The 21,219-nt window shown below is 39.1% G+C and overlaps 1 protein-coding gene across 4 annotated transcripts in view; it reads right to left on the bottom strand.

The window, feature by feature from the left end:
* Window positions 1-21,219, bottom strand: part of FRMD4B (FERM domain containing 4B) — a 310,626-nt gene that overhangs the window by 13,737 nt on the left and 275,670 nt on the right. For all 4 annotated transcript variants that reach the window (XM_046666037.1, XM_046666009.1, XM_046666018.1 and 1 more), the window contains 7 exons: window positions 9,597-9,673; window positions 7,052-7,190; window positions 6,442-6,583; window positions 5,235-5,368; window positions 5,020-5,139; window positions 3,623-3,851; window positions 933-989 (listed from right to left, as the gene is read on the bottom strand). In XM_046666037.1, coding sequence (XP_046521993.1) covers window positions 933-989; window positions 3,623-3,851; window positions 5,020-5,139; window positions 5,235-5,368; window positions 6,442-6,583; window positions 7,052-7,190; window positions 9,597-9,673 — 898 coding nt within the window. The remainder of the gene's footprint in view (window positions 1-932; window positions 990-3,622; window positions 3,852-5,019; window positions 5,140-5,234; window positions 5,369-6,441; window positions 6,584-7,051; window positions 7,191-9,596; window positions 9,674-21,219) is intronic.

Here is a 21,219-nt window from a genome sequence, read left to right as displayed (position 1 = left end):
TTTCTAAAGTTATATTACAGAAAAACTCCAGTGTGTAAAAGGCTAAGAGGAAGTTGGCCTGGATCATTTTTGTTCAACTCCCCTTTTAAAGCTCTTGGGCCTCTCTGGCTGACCAAAGGCTCATCCTATCATTGACAGTGATGAAACTGATGTATACTGAGTCATTAGAGACTTATGTCTCCCACTGATATTTGTATTTTCAAAGAGGAATGGCAAGCATGACTAAACCTCAGCTCAAAGGAAGAATTTTGAAATGGTGGAATTTCATGCACCATAAAACTTGGGGGGAAGATTAAATAGCAGGAGTTAGGAGCTTTCCTGAATTCTTTAAATCACATTTGATAGCTAGCTACTCCTCTGCTTAAGTACAAGGGATTACAAGGAAATACTCTATCACTTGATATGAAATCCATTCCATCATGAAATGTGTTGAACACAGGCCATCACAACAGATACAGCCTAACTCTATGAAACTGACACAATGACATGTAACCCAATTTCTAAAATGTGTATTTCTTCCTAAGGAAAATAAACTAAACTCCCAGTTATCCAGAATACAATGATCATCAAAGTCTACACTATAATTTCCTGGTTTGATATTGGACTTCAAATATATAAGATGTCACCATTTGGGAAAGCAGGGTGAAGGACTCTTTGTATTATTTATGCAACTCCTTGGGAATCTATAAGACTTGCTCATGTTATGTTTTCTGATTCCCTAAAGTCATGCAGTTTGTACGGTACTGTATTTAATGCTAAGTTAACCTGTGTAGAAGTTAACTGTAATCCCCATTTCCCAACTGCTCTGCATAAATGTAAGTTAGTTGAATCCACTGTCCCCTAAAGAAAAACAAAAGGCTTACCTTACTAAAAAAATTATCTTAATATTTCAGAATATGTAACATTTAAACCAAAAAAGGGGCGCTACTTACGATCGTCATAGGTGGCAGTGTCAGACAAGGAGCTGCTCTCTGATGGGATTATGTCTTCTGCAAATAAAAATAACTACCATTAGTATGATTGTGCATTTACACATCTATAGTGAGTTTGATCAAGCAATTCTCAATGAAGTGCATCTTATTTTATTTCAATAAATGTAACTAATTACAGTGCACTAAGAATAATTAACTATTATAAGAACAAAGTCATTTACTACTGATGATATAAACATCTTACATATTGTACAGATATTACATTGGACTATTCCTTAAAATGGAACAGACCTTAAGGCAGTTTTGGTTTTCAACTAGCTTCCACACAGAGCAAAATCTTTACTCTATACACTGAGGGCTTACAACTAACAAACTGGAAAGAAAAATCATGCCATTCATGTCATAAATGCTAACTGTTATATAAAATACACTTGAATGCTCATCTGAGAATCTACTGTTAGTATAGCTTATTTTTTGACCCCTCCCCTGATGAAAAGGGGCTTTGATTAACAGAGTGTTGACACTTTGCAGTGTATGAGCTTTTCAATTAAACCAGGGTTTCTCAACAGTGGCACTATTGACATTTAGGACTGGATAATTCTTTGTTAGGGGGAGCTGTCCTTTGCACTATCGGATCTCCAGCCTCTACCCACTGGCTATCAGCAGCAGCGCCATGTTCAGTTTTGACAACCAAAAATGTCTACACACGTTGCCAAATGTTCCCTGGGGTACAGAGCTGCCCCTGGTCAAGAACCACTGAATTAGATAGACTTGGGTTCAAATCTTGGTTTTGTCAATTTTATTGACTACAAGACCTTGGGAAAATTACTTGATCTCTCTGAGCATCTGGCTCAACACTGACACGGAGCTAAGAATAGTACCTAGTGTGTAGTGCTAAGGTGAGCGTTAAATGAAATAATGGACATAAAGCCCTTAGCCCAGCTCCCAGTGCAAGAGAAATGCTCAATAAATGTTAGCTATATTTATTACTTTTATTACCTAGACACAGCATTCTGGCAAAAGAACTCTGGTGATTGGAAATGCCCATAATGATCTGAGTATTACTGGTGCCCATCAAATGTTAAAAAAAATCTATTTAGTAAAAAGAGATATCTCAGATGTGTTGATCTGCTTTGGCAAATCATTCCATACTCTGTCAAGTACTGGAAAAGTTACAGGCAACTATGACACCTCAATGTAAGCTTCAAAGCCATTATGATGGGAATCTCCCCCATCCAATCTCAAATGTCAGTCTCTATCAGAGCCAGGCAGACTATCTCTTCATTGGACACACAGTGGAGCTTGAAGACAAGGCAGTTGCCAGTACAGTCAGCTGTCAGGCACACTTTAAAAATCCACCCAATATATGCTCAACCATGGGCACCATCTGCTGCCCAAATGTCAGTCACTGTAAAGGAGAACACTTGAATCTCGCACAGTTTGGTAATGAATGGGCCACAACAAATGGCTATGAAAGTAAAGCCCCCTGCTAATCACCCATCTCTCTAGGTCCAAAATGTAACCACCACCAAGGCCAACTGGATTTTGCATTCAGAGTCAAAGCCATCCTAAACTGTCCAGCTGTAGCTGACTAACACTTATGTGTGGATGTCTCTGCGTTCACTTTCCAAAAGCTTTATCTCTGCTTTATAAATCATATAAATCCTATAGTTTATGTGATATGAAATATATATATATATATATATATATATACACACAAATCATATATCCCCTAAAGTATACCCTAAACTCAAGTATACTTTAAATGTAGGTACCATATTTTGTCAAATCTAAGATGCATAATTATTTTATGTCCCAGTAAAAAAAAGTACTGCCAACCATAATTGTAGCACACCATCTATAAGATAGTATCCCAATTTCACAGATGTTTAAATGTGGGGAAAAAAAACTCAGTCTTGGAGTCAAAGAAATATAATCATATTTCAACCAAAAATCAAGGCTGAAAACCATGCTAATAAATATTTAAGGCCAATTGGACTTGAAATCAACCTATATGAGATTTCTCAGTTTCTTTTTCTGAATATGAAAGTCTTAGACACATAATATTGAGAATTTTGAAAACACAGAAGAGTACTAAGAAAATTGTTACTTGAAATTCTACAACTATTAGTATTTTGAAATATTTCTCAACCAGTCTTTATCTGTGCATATTTATACAATGTCGAGATCATGTTGTGGTTACAATTTTGTATCTTGCATTTCTGCATTTCATGTTTTATCATGAATATTTGCCCATATCTTTAAATAGCTTCCTATGCACGTGTGTTGGATAGGTCCTTAAAAAACTGTATGGTCTGCTGCATTAAAAGCCTTTGAGAAACTACTGGGGAGGACCCAGCTCTCTTAATGCCCTGTGTTGTCAAATGTATTTCTTGCACTGACATCAGGCCAGTTAAAGGTGAATCTGTCTTACTATGAAGTAATATTGCTGTGTATTTCTTTCGTCCTGAAAATTAAAGCAATGGAATAGTATACTATAATAGTGTGAATGACACTGAAAACCAAGTTCACACACTTGTTAACTGAAATCCCAAACCATTTTTATCCTAGAAAATTTACTTTTAATCTTGTTCTTTCTTTTATCTCTCACCAAATGAACTGCATTGGAAACGCTCCATACCATCAAGAGTATTGACTATGTGACTCAAAAAACCTGGCTTATTACTAACCTGGTAAAATAACTGTTGCTTTCTGGCTGGGTTTCTTTCCACATCTAATTCGGTATTCATTTATTGCATTTTCAATCTCCTGAAGCTTTTTCACTGCGTCCGCGTAATCCTGCTTTCGTTTTTTCTTCACGGTTTTGCAAAGGTCTGGCTCATTGGCAAGTTTCTTTGCAGCTTCAACCAGCTTTTGCTGTATCAAGAAATTGCTCTCCAGTTCTTGCAAAGCAGGATCCTGCATTTATACAATGATACTGTTTTATTTTTATGGACACGTACAGTCACTCTCACACGCACTGGATAATAAAGCGATATTTCTTGTGCATTCACAGATCAGATGCTTTTTGAGAAGAAAATCTTCCTAAGTTTTACTGGATAGGTATCCGCAAACAGTTTCCTAGAAGACAACACCTCCTTCACCCATTTACTTAAACTTCTCAGTCCAAACCCCTCTCCTTTTCAAAGCAGGGAATGTCCTTTCATTCATTCAGTTGGTTGGGTGAAGATCATATTTTTTCAAGAGAGGATTCTTAACCCAAGATTCACAGATACAGAAAGTCTGATTCACATGCACAGCTTTAGAAACAGATAAATTTGGGTTTGATTCCTCTTTCTGGTGGTTCCTGGTTGCATGACCCTGGACACACTGCTTAATTTTTTAATGCTTCAGTTTTTTTCATTTGTAAAATGGAGATAACATCTACCTTATAAAAGCATGGTGAAGATTAAACGAGATAACATATATACATTGCTTAACTCAGAGCTGGGTATACAGTGAGCACTCAACAAATAGCAAAGCCACTCTATTACTGATGGAAACTGCTAGCATTTTCTAAAGGCAAGATGGCTAAATTTCTGCAACAAATATGAATAGGGTCATACTGTCCGATGATGTGTAAATGAGAAAGTACACACTACATTGGCTAACAAATCTTTTAACTTTGTTATATGTGAGTGCTGTACACATATTACCCCATTGAATACTCCATGTATTCCTGAGAGGGGAGAACAACATTACCCTCATTTTATAGATGAAGAAACTGAGACTAGAAAAAATGATACTTCAGGGAGAGCAAACTATTTGCCAAAGGCTACTTAATTTTAAGTGGAAGAGTCTAATGCTGGAGTTCTTAATACTCATAATAATGTTTCTCAATTTATAAACATTTGGGGTTCTTTTGACGCTCTCTATGTTTGGGGGAGTCAAGTAGTGAGAAATAACTCAATTTTAATTGGACTGTGCATGAAAGAAAGACTTCCATTTGGTCTACATTGTCAATTTCAGCTGGTGAGATGAAAACGTGCAGCAGTGACTCAAAAACCAAAGGAACAAGCCAACCACACTCATTTGACAGCTTTTCTGTCTCATTGTTAACAGAAATACTCAGAACTGGTGCTCATACCTCTTCACTGGGCAGCAAGTTGTCATCTAATTTGAACGCGGTACCTACACGCCTTCTGACCTGAGGAGGTTTCTCACCTATGTTCAGAGGATACTCCTTTGGTATTTTGCCTGTGAGCTCCTGTAAAACAGGACGGAATCGAGAGGGGGATAATTGACCTTGGCCGGAGCGGTCAAACACAACTTAAGAGTCCAAAAAAAGCAGAAGACACTCACAGCCTCCCGCAAACAGATCTTCTTAAGCTCCTCAACTTTCTTCAGGAGTTTTTCTTGCAACAGCTTTTCCTTCTTCTTGAGTTCAAGAATTTTCTCTCTCTTTTGCTCCTCACTTACTTCTGAGTCTTGAGAACCTGGGGGGGATGGGGGGGAGCAGGGAAGGTTTATACAAGGGCACGTTTCCTTCCTTTGCAAAGGACAAAGGATTTTAAAGCCAAACCTCTTATTAAATAATAGTTTATTTCTTTTCTCCTTGTTTCTGAACATAATAAAAGGAAACTGGAGAACATTTTCTCATGCTTCTGGGCATCAAACAGAACCTCGTAATAAAATGTGCCTTTTGCATTTTGGCTCAGTCATTTTAGAAGCAATGATAAAATGCTTAATGTTTCAGACACACCCAAGGAAAAATTTCATTTTTCTGAGCAGGAGAGAAAGTAAGATGTACCTTGAGATAGTCGTTCAGAATGTTCTTTTAGAAAGCAAGCAAGCAAGCAAGCAAGGCAAAAGAATGTTCTGTGTTTCAGATTCACAAGTTGGCAATGGGATTTAGATGGGAAAATTCACATTAGCGGAGTTACATATACTTAGTGATAAGAGATTCCAGAACTTCTACAGTGGAAGGGCTTAGAGGCAGCCATCACATTGCCTGAGGGGATGGGGTGGTTCAAAGCTTGTAGTCATGTTTGATTTTATGATAGACATTAGAGAATTAGAATTAGACAACCGTCTGTACCAAAAACTAAATGTCGGGGCCGGCCCAGTGGCACAGCAGTTATGTTCACATGTTCCGCTTTGGTGGCCCGGGGTTTACCGATTCGGATCCCGGGTGCGGACATGGCACCGCTTGGCAAGCCATGCTGTGGTAGGCATCCCACATATAAAGTAGAGGAAGATGGGCACGGATGTTAGCTCAGGGCCAGTCTTCCTCAAAAAACAAAACAAAACAAAACAAAAAAACCCCTAAATGTTGCGGGAAGAACCTGACAGAATTTATGGAAAGAAAATATCCTTTCTAGCCACCCCTAGGCACTCACTATATTTGCATCCAGTGTTACTTATACAACCTGGCTATTTATAATTTAACTTTCTTTATACTCTTTTTTAAAATTAGTTTAAAATTTGTATTAGAAACTGCTGCATACGACAAAATTAAGTGTGAAATAAAATAAAGATTGCTTATACTTCCTCTAATGCAAAATGTTACCTGAGGAGATTAAACTGCCATTGCTTGCCATGATGAACTGACTTTTCGCCTCCAATGTCACCAGTTTGGAGACCCTTGGTGTTCCCGTCTCCGTCAAATCCATGGCGATGTCGTCCAAACTCCTGGCTGAAGGAATTTTTGCCTAAATTGAACAGCATTGAAATGGAATTAATTCAATTAAACCTAATTCAAATTAATAAAATAATTAAATTACTATAGAATAAAAATGTCAACATGGAGGACAATTTAGAGTTTTTATATATTAAAGAGACACTCTTCAGAAACAAAATATAAGGCTTACGCTTTGCAGCTAAAATATTTTAACAACTATGCATGATTCTCTCTCGTGGTATAGTTCAATCGTTAGCTTTAAAATGTCACCAGCAACACCACCAATGTGTATACACATGCATGCCAAAAAGTTGGTAAATCTTACAACTTTCTAGTCAGGCTATATATCGCTCATCTTTTAAATGTAAGAAAAATTAAAACAGTTGGTAGAAACAACAAAAACCCATGTGCTTGCATCTTTTCTGAGAAAGCTTTTCTTCTGAACAGAAAGCAAATGGCACAGGAGTTTGTCTCTATAGAAATGCTTCTAGTTACTTACTTTGCTTTGCTTCCGGTCCAAGTAAAACTGATGCTGACTAATGGCCATTACCCAGATGGATTTGATGAGCGACGAGTTTGCATACCACGTTTGCACAAAGAGGCCACTTTGCCCAAAGGTTCTTCTTGACACCGAAATCCTGAAATATTAAGGAAAGCACTCAAATTATTCACCTCTGGCCCAGCACAACACAAAAAGTACCCAGTGAATAATGTTGTTAACAAGCATTCTTTTTCATTGTTATTCTGCTGCCATACTCTTTTTCTTTTTTTTCAATTGAAGTCACATTGTTTTGTAACATTATGTAAATTTCAGGTGTATATCATTATATTTTGATTTCTGTATATACTACATAGTGTTCACCATCCAAAATCTAATCACCATCCATCACTGGACACGTGTCCTTTTTCTCTTTTTGCTCTCCCTGCTCCCCTTCCCCTCTGTAGCCACCAATGTAGTCGCTGTATCTATGTATTTGTTGTTGTTTTTATCTTCCACTTATGAGTGACATCATACAGTATTTGACTTTCTCCATCCACTCTTATGCTGACAGGGTCCAAGCTTCTGATTTTCTCCTTTTATGACAAAACCAATCACATTTACATAATAGCTTTCCATAAAAGTAGCATATTAAAAAATGCATACATACACACTCAAAATCAGGTAAGAATTAGTCAAAATGGGCCAGCCCCATGGCCGAGTGGTTAAGTTCTTGAGCTCAGCTTCAGAGGCCCAGGTTTTCGTCGGTTTGAATCCTGGGCGCGGACATGGCACCGCTCATCAGGCCATGCTGAGGCAGCGTCCCGCATGCCACAACTAGAAGGACCCACAACTAAAAATAAAACTATGTACCGGGGAGCTTTGGGGAGAAAAAGGAAAAATAAAAATCTTTAAAAAAAAAAAAGAAAAGAAAGGGGCTGGCCCGGTGGCGCAGCGGTTAAGTGCACATGTTCTGCTTCGGCGGCCCGGGGTCCACTGGTTTGGATCCTGGGTGTGGACACAGCACTGCTTGTCAAGCCATGCTGTGGTAGTCGTCCCACATAGAAAGTAGAGGAAGATGGGCATGGATGTTAGCTCAGGGCCAGGCTGCCTCAGCGAAAAGAGAAGGATTGGCAGCAGCTTGGCTCAGGGTTAATCTTCCTCAAAAAAAAAAAAACAAGAATTAGTCAAACTAGAGGCTACACTAAAAACATTTAGGTAAAAACTATAGGGTGTGCAATCATCACAAAAGGTTGGGAATAAATGTGATAATACTTATAAAACAAAGCAATGAAGCAGGGTGGAGGAATTGGATGAAGGGCGTCAAAAGGTACAGATTTTCAGTTCTAGGATAAATAAGTCCTGGGGAGATAATGTACAACATGGTGACTCTAGTTAATGCTGCTGTCAGCTATACTTGAAAGTTGCTAAGAGAGTAGATCCTAAAAGTCTTCATTACACACACAAAAAGTTTCTCTTTTTTTGGGGTATCTATACAAGATGATGGATGCTAGCTAAACTTATTGTGATAGTCATTTCACAATATATGTAAGTCAAGTCATTATGCTGTACACCTTAAACTTAAACAGTGTTGTATGTCAGTTATATCTCAATAAGACTGAAAGAATAAAATAAAATAAAGACAAAGCAACTAAAACCTGAGGGATCTGCAGTTTCCTCAAGGTGAAAGAGCATCTCAGTTCTAGGTAGACTTCTTGGGCTCTGAAATTATCAGAGGGTAAATAATAATATTGTCTGAAAATATGCAAATCTGAAACTGATCCAGGGTACTGCTTATGCACCAGATGAAAAGAGGAGAGAGGGTCGGAGGAAGAGAGAGCATGAGAGAAGGATGGGGGAGAAAGGCAGATAGACACTGTGTGTGGCAGGGGAGAAAGGAACCAATGTTCTTTGCAGGAATTTAGCTTATCTCTTTAAGCTATCTTTTTGTCACAGCTGTTTCCCCCATCCCCTTGACCTCCAAACATCCATAAACGAATCTGAAAAGCAACGCTGATAAAGAATTCCTCTGAAGAGCTTGGAGAAACTATAAGCCTGCCTTCACTTCAATCTGATAACTTGGCAACTGTTCTTTTTAAAGTCACCAGAAATAGCAAATTTAAAAATGAGGAAAGGATCTGAGTAGACATTTCTCTAAAGAAGATATACAATGGCCAATAAGCAATGAAAAGATGCTCAGCCGTCATTAGTCACCAGGGAAATGCAAATCAAACCCAGAATGAGCTACCACTTTACACCACCAGAATAGCTCTTAAAAAACACACACACCACTAAAAATAAAAAGTGTTAGGGAGGATGTGGAGAAACTAGAACCACACACATTGTGCGTGGGAACGTAAATGGTGTAGCCACTTTGGAAAACGACCTGGCAGTTCCTCAAAAGTTTAAAGAAAGAGTTACCATTTGACCCAGCAACGCCACTCCTAGGTATATATCCAAGAGAAATGAAAACGCATGTCCACGCAAAAACTGGCACATGAATATTAGTAGCAGCATTATTCAAACAGTCACCAGGAGCCTGGAGAAAAAAGGCTGTGATCCTTACCTCCGTGGATCGTGAACTTCAACAGCAAATTTTTTCTCACGGAAATATAAGTTCTCCAGCTGTTTCCATTGGAATAACTATGAAATGAAGAAAACAGAAAAGCCACAAAGCTTTAATTAATGTTAACTTTCACTAAATCTAGAAATCAGCTTAATAATCAAATAATCAAGAAGGCGCGCTAAGATTGAGCATGAATATGTGTTGCGATCTTTTTACAAATCAACTACAACCTGAAACCATTTGACTCCTCCTTCTCAAAGTAATCTTCCCCTCACCAATAAATCTTCCTTGAACAATAAAACCAGGCAACTGTGGGGAACATGCATACTATTTTTCCTCTGACTCAACTAAATAAAAGAGTTATTGAGGAAATTCTCATAGATTCCACTAAGTACATGCCTTCTGATCAAAGATATTGACTTCATATTTAAATGGAAAGATAGTCAAAGGGATGTTTCAATGAGACCACAGATTAAATATCAGAAGAACGCAAAGTGAAAGTAAAACAGAACCCCAAGGAGGGGTGATGCTCCGTGACGCCAGCTTCCCCGCCTACAAGAGTTCCCCTAAATTAGACAGAAATCTAGCTCCAGGAATTGAGGCAGGGGTGGGGTGGGGGTGAAAGCTGGAGATGCCCTCCTGGTCTCTAAGCCTCCAGTTTTTGTGGCTAGAACCCACTTGTATATCCCCACCGCTGACAATCTAATGCTGCACTCAGTGTTAGTTGTCAGCTGGTTGGGAGAAACAGACTTTACTAGCAATATCCATTCGAAAACTAAATAATTTGTAAAAAGTAGCTCATTCACAGAACCGAGTGTGCCCTGCTGTATTTTCCAGGCTCATCCAACCCCTTATGGGAGACCTTGCAGTAGCCCGAGCCTCATCTTGTCTCTGAATTCGGACTTCATAGTTGAATTCCTCTCCTCTACCTCCAGTCTCGATGATTAGGGAAATAACAGCACGGTGATTTCACTCCATTATTAGACTTCGGCTGGATTTTAAAATTATGCTCAAAGAATCTTAAAAGGGCATTTTAATTGTCTAAATAATAACTTCTCTGCAATGCTCCATCAGCAAAACCATTTCCTGAAGTACAGACACCAACACTTTTCATGAACATGTAAACCTCATGGAAGGGAACAGCATGAGCCTGAGGTTCCTGTGCTATGCAAGTTAGGAGACAAGAGTGTTCGAACTGGACTCCTGATCCCAAACAGTAAAATAAACCTGCCCTTCACACTAAGAACACAGCCCTTCGGGGTCTGAACATGTAGTCATCTGTAACAACATTTGCCTGAGCTGAAAGAGGAATTAGTGAAAGTTTAAAGCTACATACCGAGTTCCTAAAACGTCCATAGATTTGAGGCTTTCATTCTTTTAATCCAGAGGTTCCAAAAATGGGACAGAAACACGAGGGAAAACCCCATGGTTCTCTCTACCTCCCCCGTCCTAGACGGCAGCTCCGGTGAGTTCTGAACTGAGTTTCACAAGACACCTAGGTGTAACCGAATTTCACAAACCGAGCCTCCCACGGCTGACACGCCACTGACATCAGCAACCCTATCAGGCGACACCTCCCCAGTTCTACTCCTTCCTCCGATCAGGAAGAGGCAAGCAAAGCTCTCATGAGCAGATCTTCCCAGAAGAGAGACAAATTTTTAAACGCGGTAGAGTTGAGATTCCGATGATATTTCCTGGGAAGTAAATTGCTTAAATCCAGGTACAAATTTCACCAGAGGCTGGCTGAGGGAGCTATTTCTACCCGGTTTACTCACCCTGGCCGTGAACAGGTTTTACAGGAAGAGCCACAGTGCAGCCTGGCCAGCAGTGTTTGCCTTTGTGTCCATTCCCACACACATAAAAACCAGGGCCGGACTTGAAACATGATCTCTGAAAGCCACTGCCTCCCCCTCTTATCACTGACAAACATGAAATCCTATTCGGCAAACATGCTCCCTGCAAGCAGAAGTCCTCTTTCAAAGGTGAAGGGCTTCAGTTTATTTAAAGAATTTGAAATAATTAGACGGCAACTGGGCTTGCCAAAGAAGTTAGGGAAATAAGACTGAGTTTTTAAAGCCTGAAAGGCAAAGCCATTTCCAACCTGATGTGTTAAAAGTTTATGCAAAACGTGATTTCATTTATGTGTCTGTAATAGCATAAAAGTGGATTAGAATGACACAAACTCAATTCAGCATAGCGGTTGCCACTGGGGTGGCAGTGGCAGAACGTATGAGGGGCAAGTGGTACGGAAAACGTCAACATTACCAGTAATGTTTATTGCTCTTACTAATAAAGATAAGATGAAGTAAATATGACAAGATATTAGTAACTGTCAATTTAAGTGGTTATGTGGGTGTTGTCACATTCTTGGTACTCCTGTATTATTTTAATATCTCAAAATAAAAAAATAGAAGTTTATATAAAATAGACCTAAGTTGGTCTATTTTAGACAAAAGTGAGATTTCCACCTCCTAATCATTTGGGAGGGCTCTATTATCACTGTGATTCTTATCAATGTTTCGAGTTTTTAGGAAGATACTTCTAATTGTAGTGGGCCTTGATCTAGCCGGCAGCTGGAAATAAGCTAGTTTTTCTTTTGAAATGTCTGAAATCATTCTTCTATTGTGCTTTTAAATTATTTTGGTGTTCTTGATCTCAGAGATCAGGATGAAGCTCTGAAAATGGCAATGGAGCTGAGGTGAAGTGAATTCATTTACTGAAAGGCCACTCACGCAACATTCCTAGGACAGCGCCCGGCACACAGCAGGCAATTGACCAACCTTCGTTCCCTTCCTTTTTGCCAGTGTTTTCCTTAAAGGATAAATAAGAGGCCCCCTCTGGCCAAAATCATGCAGAGATTTCAGACCAATGGAAGAAGGGGAAATTGGTCAAAGAAATATCCACCATGCTGACCTGACCTGGGGTCTCTCCATTAGAAAAATGGCCTGTCATATAAAGAATACTCTAAATCACCTGAAAGAAGAAAAGAATTGCAAAGAGACCATTCTGCATTTGAGGAAAGATATCAAAGTTCAAAGGAAGGTAGAAAGAAACTAAGTGTGTTTCGCATTTTCTATTATTTGGAGAACACTGGTGCCCACATAGGTTAGGACCATTACACATGGGATGTAATGCCTTATACGGTGGGACTGTTCTATAGTTTACATATGTATGTGTGTGTATACACAAACAGATTTGTGTATACAAATTTTCATATTAAAACCGAAAAAATTGTCCAAGCCAAAACTCCCACTCTTGGAGATTCGAAAAAAAAGAGAAGCTTTATTTGCCTTGCAACAGAGTTGAGTACAAAACTGGATTCTTCTCAAGTGATCATTAAATGAGCATAATAACAATCATTAATTAGTAATTATTGTTGTTTATGTGGCACTCACTAGTAGCTATGACTTAGAAATTGTGTTGTTTTTAGAATCTATGATGTTCATGATGAAAGGAAATAATTGTATGGCAAAAATAAAACTATAAATTAGGTCTTCCAGATTTCTTTCTACTCCACACTTGTCTAGAATGATTAATTGTGCCCTTTAGCATCCAAAAAAGGAAGAAGATAGCAATAGATAGAGTAATAGCTGAGATTAACTCTGAGATTGCAAAATAAATAGAGATAAAATACAAAAACTAAAAGAGGAGCAATATAAGCAATGATATTAACAAAAAGATAATCAAAAAACTACAACAGAAGAGAACATAGCCTAATCTCAGTAATCATCCTGTCTTAAAAAAAGAGTGCCAAAATATTTAAAAACTGACACAGAAAATCAAAGCCGAATCAAACTCTATTTTGAAAATGAACTTGTGCCAAATATTATAATGAGACTAAATTCTCTGTCTCCTTAGATGTAAAGGAAGTTGATGGTTTTAGAACAATTTGCCACACATTATTAAGGTTTATTTAATGAAATGCATGAATTGAATATTTAAGCCATTTTGTTGAAACCTATAATCAATATTTAGTTAGATCCCACCATCAGAGACTTAAAAAACTAGAAGAAATCACCTCTTTCCCTTTCCCACCTCACAATTACCATGGTTCCTAAATATTGGAGGCTATAGGAAAAAAGACGATAAGGAAAAGCAGAGGGACTTTTAGGAAACCAGGTATCACATACTTTATTAGCTCTTGGAGTCATTTATTCATTCCTTGTCAGTCAACAAATATTTCTTGTCCACCTTCTATGTGTAGAGTCCTATTCCTGTCAGCAAATAATGGACAGCTCCCCTCCCTCATGGGGCTTACCTGACCCAACTGGACCACGTCAGACTGCCTTGGTTTGCAATGTTGTTCTGCCACTTGTGTTTTATTTGGCAAGTTGCTTAACTTCCCTGAGTCTCAGTTTCCTCATCTGTAAAATGGGACCAACAACGCCTGCCTCGGAGAGTTGTTCAAAGGGTTCCGTGAGATCACGTTTATGAAGCACTTAGCCCAGTGCCTGGCTCAGAATAAACATTCAGTGAGTGATAAAGCTAGTTGTATTGCTATGAAGGACTCTCAGTCCAGTTCTCTGATTTTACCATGTCTTTGTGAAGAGGGAGAAGAGCCACTGAATAGCAGAAACAGAACTAGACACAGCTGTCTGGATCCCACATCTGTCTTTCCACTGATGAGAAACAGTCAAGTGATTCTGTTGACACATCTGTGTCACTCAGGTTTCCAATTCTGTGTTTCAGCTGCTGTAAAAACTGCTGTTTATTTCTGCTGATTTTATCCGTGGTTTCCTGATCCACCCTCTAGGTAGGAAATCTGTTCACTGTTCCTGAATCATGGAGGTCACAGATGAGGAGGGATGGGCGGGTCGAGGGCACAGGGAGATGTGTGGAAGGAAGCTCCCTCCCATCTGGAGTACCCAGAAAAGAAGGAATGTGCCCCAGCACGTACAAAAATGCTGAGAAGTGTGCACCTGCCACTGGCAAGGGGGCCCTCCTGGGGTAATGAAAGACCAAAGGAAAGTCTCAGATAGAAAGGATCAAACTGTCTTGGAATCTTGATGAATTGAAAGTAGATGTCACCCAAGGGTTTAACACTAGGCGAGGACTGGAAAGATGTCATCGGAGGCTTCGGGGTTTTTTTAATAGCATTTATAGTTTAGGTTAATCTTTAACTGCAGATTCACCTGGAAATGACTAAATTTGGGATAGTCATAGCTGTAGTGTAAGATTGTACACCAAACAATGACTCACATAGAGTGATCTCTTGCTAAAACTGGAAGCAAAACAAAATCATTGTATTATTGATCTATTCTTTTTTCATTTAAAAAAAGTGACATTGATGAATATACCGTTAGTACCCATGAACCAATTAGTGGATCTGTTTCGCCTTCTGAGTACAACAAAAATAAGATTTTGCAAGATTATGCGCTTTTAGAAAGCCAGATTGACCTACCTTCTACCGAGCCAGCTGTCCATCTATCCGTCAAACGTTTATGTGACCGAGACTGAGTCTTCCCAACAACCCCAAGGGGAGGTGCTACTTTTAACCCCATTTTGCAAAAGAGAAAAATGAGGCTCAGAGAGTACACTGGCCAAGGTCACACAGCTAAAGAGGGGCAGATCTGGGATTCATGTCTAGATACAACCTGGCTTCAAATACCCCAGAACCTAACCACACCACACCATCCTGTTTTTCTCACCTGGGAAGAGTGTTCTAGGAACATTTGTTATGTTAACAAAAAAAGAGAAAAAAGGAGTAATTCCCAGTTCCACCTCACTAGGGGAAAAAAGCAGTAATTACGGCAGCCATTTGTAGGAAAAGACTCTGAGTCCCTCACATTTTACTTAGACTAGTGGTTCTCAACCAATGACAATTTTGCATCACTTCCCACCCCTAGCCACAACCCCGAGGACATATGGCTATCACACTGAGGGGAAGTGCTACTAGCATCTTGAGGGGGGAGGCCAGGGATGCCGCTGAACATCATTCTATGCTCAGGACAGGCCCCCACAACAGGGAATTCCCTGGCCCCAAATGCCAGTATTGCAGAGATGGAGAAACCTTGACTTAAAGGACACCATTTGGTGATACAACTAGGCTTTGGTAGGTGGAATGTATTGATGAAGAGGATCAAATTTTTGCTCTAAAATAATGAATTCTGGAGTTCTAGTTCTCCCAACTAGGTCATGCCTTTCGGAAAAATGGTTGTTTAGGTTGCTTTCTAAATGCAAATGTTACCTACCAGAGGGACTTACAACAACTGATCAGACTAGAAGGGGCCCTGCTACCAGCAGCAGGTTTGCCGAAGTAAAACTTCATAATATACCCAAATGGTACACACTCAGGCAGTGCAAATTACTTTTCCGGATGTGATGTCACAACCTCATGCATGGAAAACATCACGTCTTAAATGCAAGGAGTAAAATGTTCTGAGTATTTTTGAAAAAGTTTAGCTGAAATAGTTCTGGGTTTCAGGAAATACAAAATATAAAAATCTGATCACCTAAGAGGATGTCATCTCACCCAAATTTCCTCTGTGGCCAAATCTCTAACCTCCCAAGGGTGATCTAATGACTTCCTGCTACCAGAGTGCTCACTACATGTATTTGGTACAAACAGGGCTGAGCTGCTCTCACGGGCACCTGCCTGGCTCTTCTGGATGCTGGCAATCCGCATCTCTTCTGATAGGCTGGCACCTAATCTGGTTATTAATTATTTTCAATAAAATCCCTAAGTTTGAATATAATGCTGTCTTTCCAGATGAATTGTCAGGTCCTTGATGACAGGGACTTGGCTATTTCCTTAAATGTATCCCACTTATTATTTAGAATATAAAGTACTAGCTCAGGGCCCTTGAAAACAGAACAGGCTCGATAAATTCTTTTTGGAAGAATATAAAATCAGGTACATTGCACTCTTGTTAGAAATTTGTTCCTGAAGGATGAATGAATTTAAACCAAACTGATCTCTAGTCCTAAGTACAGAATGAAGAAAGCGTTACTGTTTATGCCCCTTCATAGAACAATTTTTCACAATGCTTTATGTACTAACTGGTTTTCTCTGCATTTGCACTAGTCCATCCTATTAAAGAGCTATCTTTCATTTTTCTGTGTGTGCCAACAATTCAGCCTTTTGGCAAATGCCTAGAAATATAAAGTAAGAGATTAAATAATGAAACCTAATGATTTTAACTCTCCAGCAGCCGTTTCCTCTTCTTCAAACATCATCTTCAGTTTCTACAGGGAACATTCTTACTCTTTGAGCTCTAGCAATAGTGGTCTCCTCCCAGTTTTTATAATGTGCCTACCTCCTTCCCATCAGCATACACTGTTCTCTGACTAGAACATGCCAACCCATTCTTCCTAAGCCTGACTCCTTCTGACCCTTCACGTCTCAGCTTGAATGTCGTCTTTCTCCGAAAGGCCTTCCCTGAACACAATAAATGTTCCAGACCCATCGCTTTATTGTCCCTCCACCTCAATTGTTTCCAACAGAGACTATTCAAAATTTATAATTCTGTCTTTATTTCTTTGCTTACTTTTTTCTCTCTCACTCACCATCCCCCTAAAAGACTTCAAAGGAAACAAACAGTGTGACAGAAACTACTTATCACCCTCAAGATCTATTTTTCTTCCTTCCTTTTAGTAACACAACACCTTGAGTTACGGCTTTGCCCATGGCTACCCACCTAGAGCCTACACTTCCCAGAGTCCTTTGCAATTAGACTTGCTGACTTTATGAATAATAGGGCTGCCTTGGATTCTCGCCATCTGCCTGCTGGTTGTGACATGGAAATGGAGACTCACCATGCCCAACTGATTCTCTGAGAGTTCCCTGTCTTGGAAGAACTGCTTAAAATTCTAAAGGTGATTAACCATAGGAGAGGAAGAGAAATACCGATGCTGTCCAGTAAACTTTCTATCAACTAGAGTATAGTGTGAAGGGAAAAATATCTACTAAGTGTAAGAATTCACCAACTCATTGGGTCCCTACAATGATCTGTGAGGTAGAGCAGACAGAACTATTTTAATTTGATAGTTGAGAAAATAAAGGCCCAGAAAGGTTGAGTGACAGCTCCAGGTCAGCCAACCAGTAAGCAGGAGTGCAGGACTGGTTCTTATTTTAAATCCATGCTGTAAGATTTGAGTTCTCCTCCCACTGACCCTGCAGAAGGTTTTAACAATCAGATTGATTATTGGTGTGGCTGGAGCCTAATTATACACTTTACAAACAGGATGGGCCAGTCTCCAGGTGACATTTTGCAATTCAACTTTTTTCCTCCACACCATACTTTGTTTTGTATTGATGTAGAAAGTGCGACTGGAGCACATACATTCTCTTTTTCTCCTACAGTTAATCTCATCTAGAATTTAAGTAGCATCAGAAGTAGCATCTTAATCGAGGTCGATGGTGATGTGGGAATGGTGGAAAAAGCAAGGATGGATTAGAAATGATCAAGATGGCTGTGCTTAGAAAAATAAGCAAGTCACTGAGTTTAAATGAAATGAACCCTGTACTTTTAGGACAAGGAAACAGGAAGACTTTTGTGCTTGTTACTTAATTCACCTGGCTCTAGGCATTTGGGGATTCCAACAGTGGGAAAAAAAAAAAAAAATCAGTTAACTGAAGGCTAGGAACACTTTCCCCACCCTGAGATGCCCTGGGGTGATGAGGTGCATCACAAGACTTTCTTAGCATGTTATAATGCAGAAAGATCCGAATCTTGAAAGGCAGTTTCTCCCACTCTAGTCTACTTATGACACCTTGACTAGCACGCCATTTTTCTTTTTCCCATCTCTGATAGGTTCTGGTTTTCCCAGATGAAATAACTTGCCAGAGGGCTACAAAACAGTCATGACATACACTAATTCTTTACTCAGCCACTGACCTACTGTCAACTTCTTTGTGAAGAAGACATTTTTCCTTGAAATACTAGATGAACAACAAAAACCTAAAAGGAACATGGGTTTGTATTTTTTTTTCTTTTAAAGTAAAACTTCATCGTTTTTAAGTTCAAATGTCCTACGACTGGAAATTGAATTCTGGTATGTTTTCACATTCCATAAGAGTGTGCAATACACCTTTCACGCACAGAGGATTAAAAAGAAAAACTGTTTATGATCTGAATTTTTAATACCCTGAATTTTTGTGGTTTGTAATTCAGAATTTTAAAATTTTCTCTTCAACTGCATCCTGCCTTTGGGCATTACGATTAATGAATTGGGAGGGGTGGGGTGCTTACCAGTCTCGGAAAACAGAAAATTTCAGTGTGAACTCTCAGATGGAACACTAGGGGTATGCATTTGTAGCAATGTTGGGTCCTTCTCTAACCAAACAGTGGTCCAAGAATATTTCTCACACCCTTCTTTATTGTCTCTCGCCCTCACTACCAGTGAACTACCAGTTACGGAGTGATGACTGTCTCAGGCACCATGCTAAATGTAATTTCATTTAATTCTTGCAACCACCCTATGCAGATGGTGGCATTACTATCAGCTGCAGACAAGGAAACTGAATTTAAAGAGAGATTAAACCACATGCCCAAGGTCACAAAGCAAACATACATCAGAGACAGGCTTTGGGTTGCTTCCCAAACTCTTGCCCTGCACGATTATTATACACAGACTGAAAACAACTTGGCCTCCATGGGTGGCAAAAGCCTTATAGCCAAAATACATGAAGAGCACTTGCTGGGTGTTCTGGGAGGTAAAACAAACACAGTCACCAACACTCACAGGCTCTAACTGATAGACATTATGAGGAGAGGACAGAGGCCTCAGCCTGTGGATCTTGGACCAACCCTTTTTCAAAACAGCTTTTTGGCCTCAGTCAGTCTCTCTTATTATTGGCAAATCTTCTTCCTTCTGGCCTGTTTTTAAGTCACATAATTATAACACAGCAGGCATGTGGCACAAGAGGCTGAACATCTAATCTACAAGGCTTCCCATTCCAGCCTTTGTTTCATTTGAGTTTGCCAATCTGACCTTCATTCCTGCCCAGCAATTGGTAACTTGCTGTGTGCACAGGTGCGTGCAAGCAGCTGAAGCATGATCCTCCTTTTATAAGTCAGTGCTCACGGCCCTTTAAATGATGCATTCTTTCATTTGTGGCAACTGGGCCAGGACAGGGACTCGTAGAACATCCCCTCTCCAATTGAACCCTTAAGTTGTTTGGACATGAAAAAATAAAAATACAGAGGCAAAATTCAGATTTAATGGAAGAAGAAAGGAGGAAGCAAACAAGGGTACCGAGTGGACAGCTGCTAAAATAACCAAGAAAGAAAAGACAAGGCAGTGATAACACAAGAGGGCCTGTTTATGGTCCTTTTTGAATTGAATGCATGTCTTGAAAATGAAATAAGAAAACTCTGCAAACTAAACAAAGGAAGTGGCTTCTGACTCTTGTCTAGACTCTGGAATGAACAAGCAATTCTGATTATGATCAGTGTCAAACAATATTTACCAATTTCTATGAAACTGTGAATGTAAAGAAAGGCCTGTGAGTCACGAGCAACTGAGAGGAAATTAACTGCAATATTTACTGTGCAGATTCTGATTCACCATTATTTTGGAAGAAAGCCTGGTTGCTTTCACTGGGTGCATTTACGTTCTGTGGGAATCTCAATTCTATTAAGCCACATTAGCTAAATTACCTGTGAGTTGATTTAAATTATATTTCACATGCAAGATTCAGAAAAACCAGCAAGACGCCTGAATATTATTTCTTAAAGTGAAATTCAAGGGAGAAATAAATTACCAAAAAACATTAACATAGGTAAGATCTACCTTAAGAAAACATGATAGGCAATAATTTGATACCATAAAATAGATAAACTTGGGGTTATTTGCTTGGGCTGGGATTCATGATGCTCCAGCCCACTCTCCCCCACAATGAAAATAACCATAACGTCCATCAAAAGAGAATTGGTTGAATAAATTATGTATTTCAACATAATGGAATACTCGGCAGCTTTAAAAAGAATGAAAAGAGATCTGTTTATAAGTGACCTGAAGAAATATGACACGGTATGGAATAGAGTACACAGTCAGATTTCTTTGTCTCTGTAATAGCTTAGTATATACACAGACAAAATCTAAATGAACCAGTATCATTCTCTTGACAGTGGTTATCACGGGAGAGGGATGGAATTGCTGAAGGACTTTCTGCCTTAATTGGCATGTTTCTGTAGTATTCACTTTTTTTTGTTTCTTTTACAATGAATATTTATAACTTTTGGTAAAAAATTAAAATATGTAACTAAAATAAAAATGGTTTTTAAAAATATTTGAAAAAATTATACACCCATCATTTCTAACATTATTTATCGGAAGTTTATCTTTGAAGCGAATTTTCAAGTACAAACAAATTACTCATATTCCTCCTGGAAATTAAGTATTCCTTACTTCAATTTACTTTGGTCATAGGGCTTACAGAGACAGAATTCTAAGTGTATGACTACATACATGCTCTCTTACTGTCCCTCACACAGATGGGTCTTGGTTATTAAATAATGCTTTATTGTTTTTATTGATAATTTCCGATAAGAAGCCTCAAGGCCCAACTAGTCTGACCCAGGAGAGCTGAATTGCCCTAGGCCATCCTTTGGTGCTGTCTGTGTCTGTTTCACAACCATAAAATGGGGAGAAAAGGAGAGCTTTACTTATTTTCTTAACT

Source organism: Equus quagga, chromosome 1 (assembly GCF_021613505.1).
Source record: "Equus quagga isolate Etosha38 chromosome 1, UCLA_HA_Equagga_1.0, whole genome shotgun sequence".
Lineage (NCBI taxonomy): Eukaryota > Metazoa > Chordata > Mammalia > Perissodactyla > Equidae > Equus > Equus quagga.
This window is presented reverse-complemented; position numbering and strand designations above follow the sequence as displayed.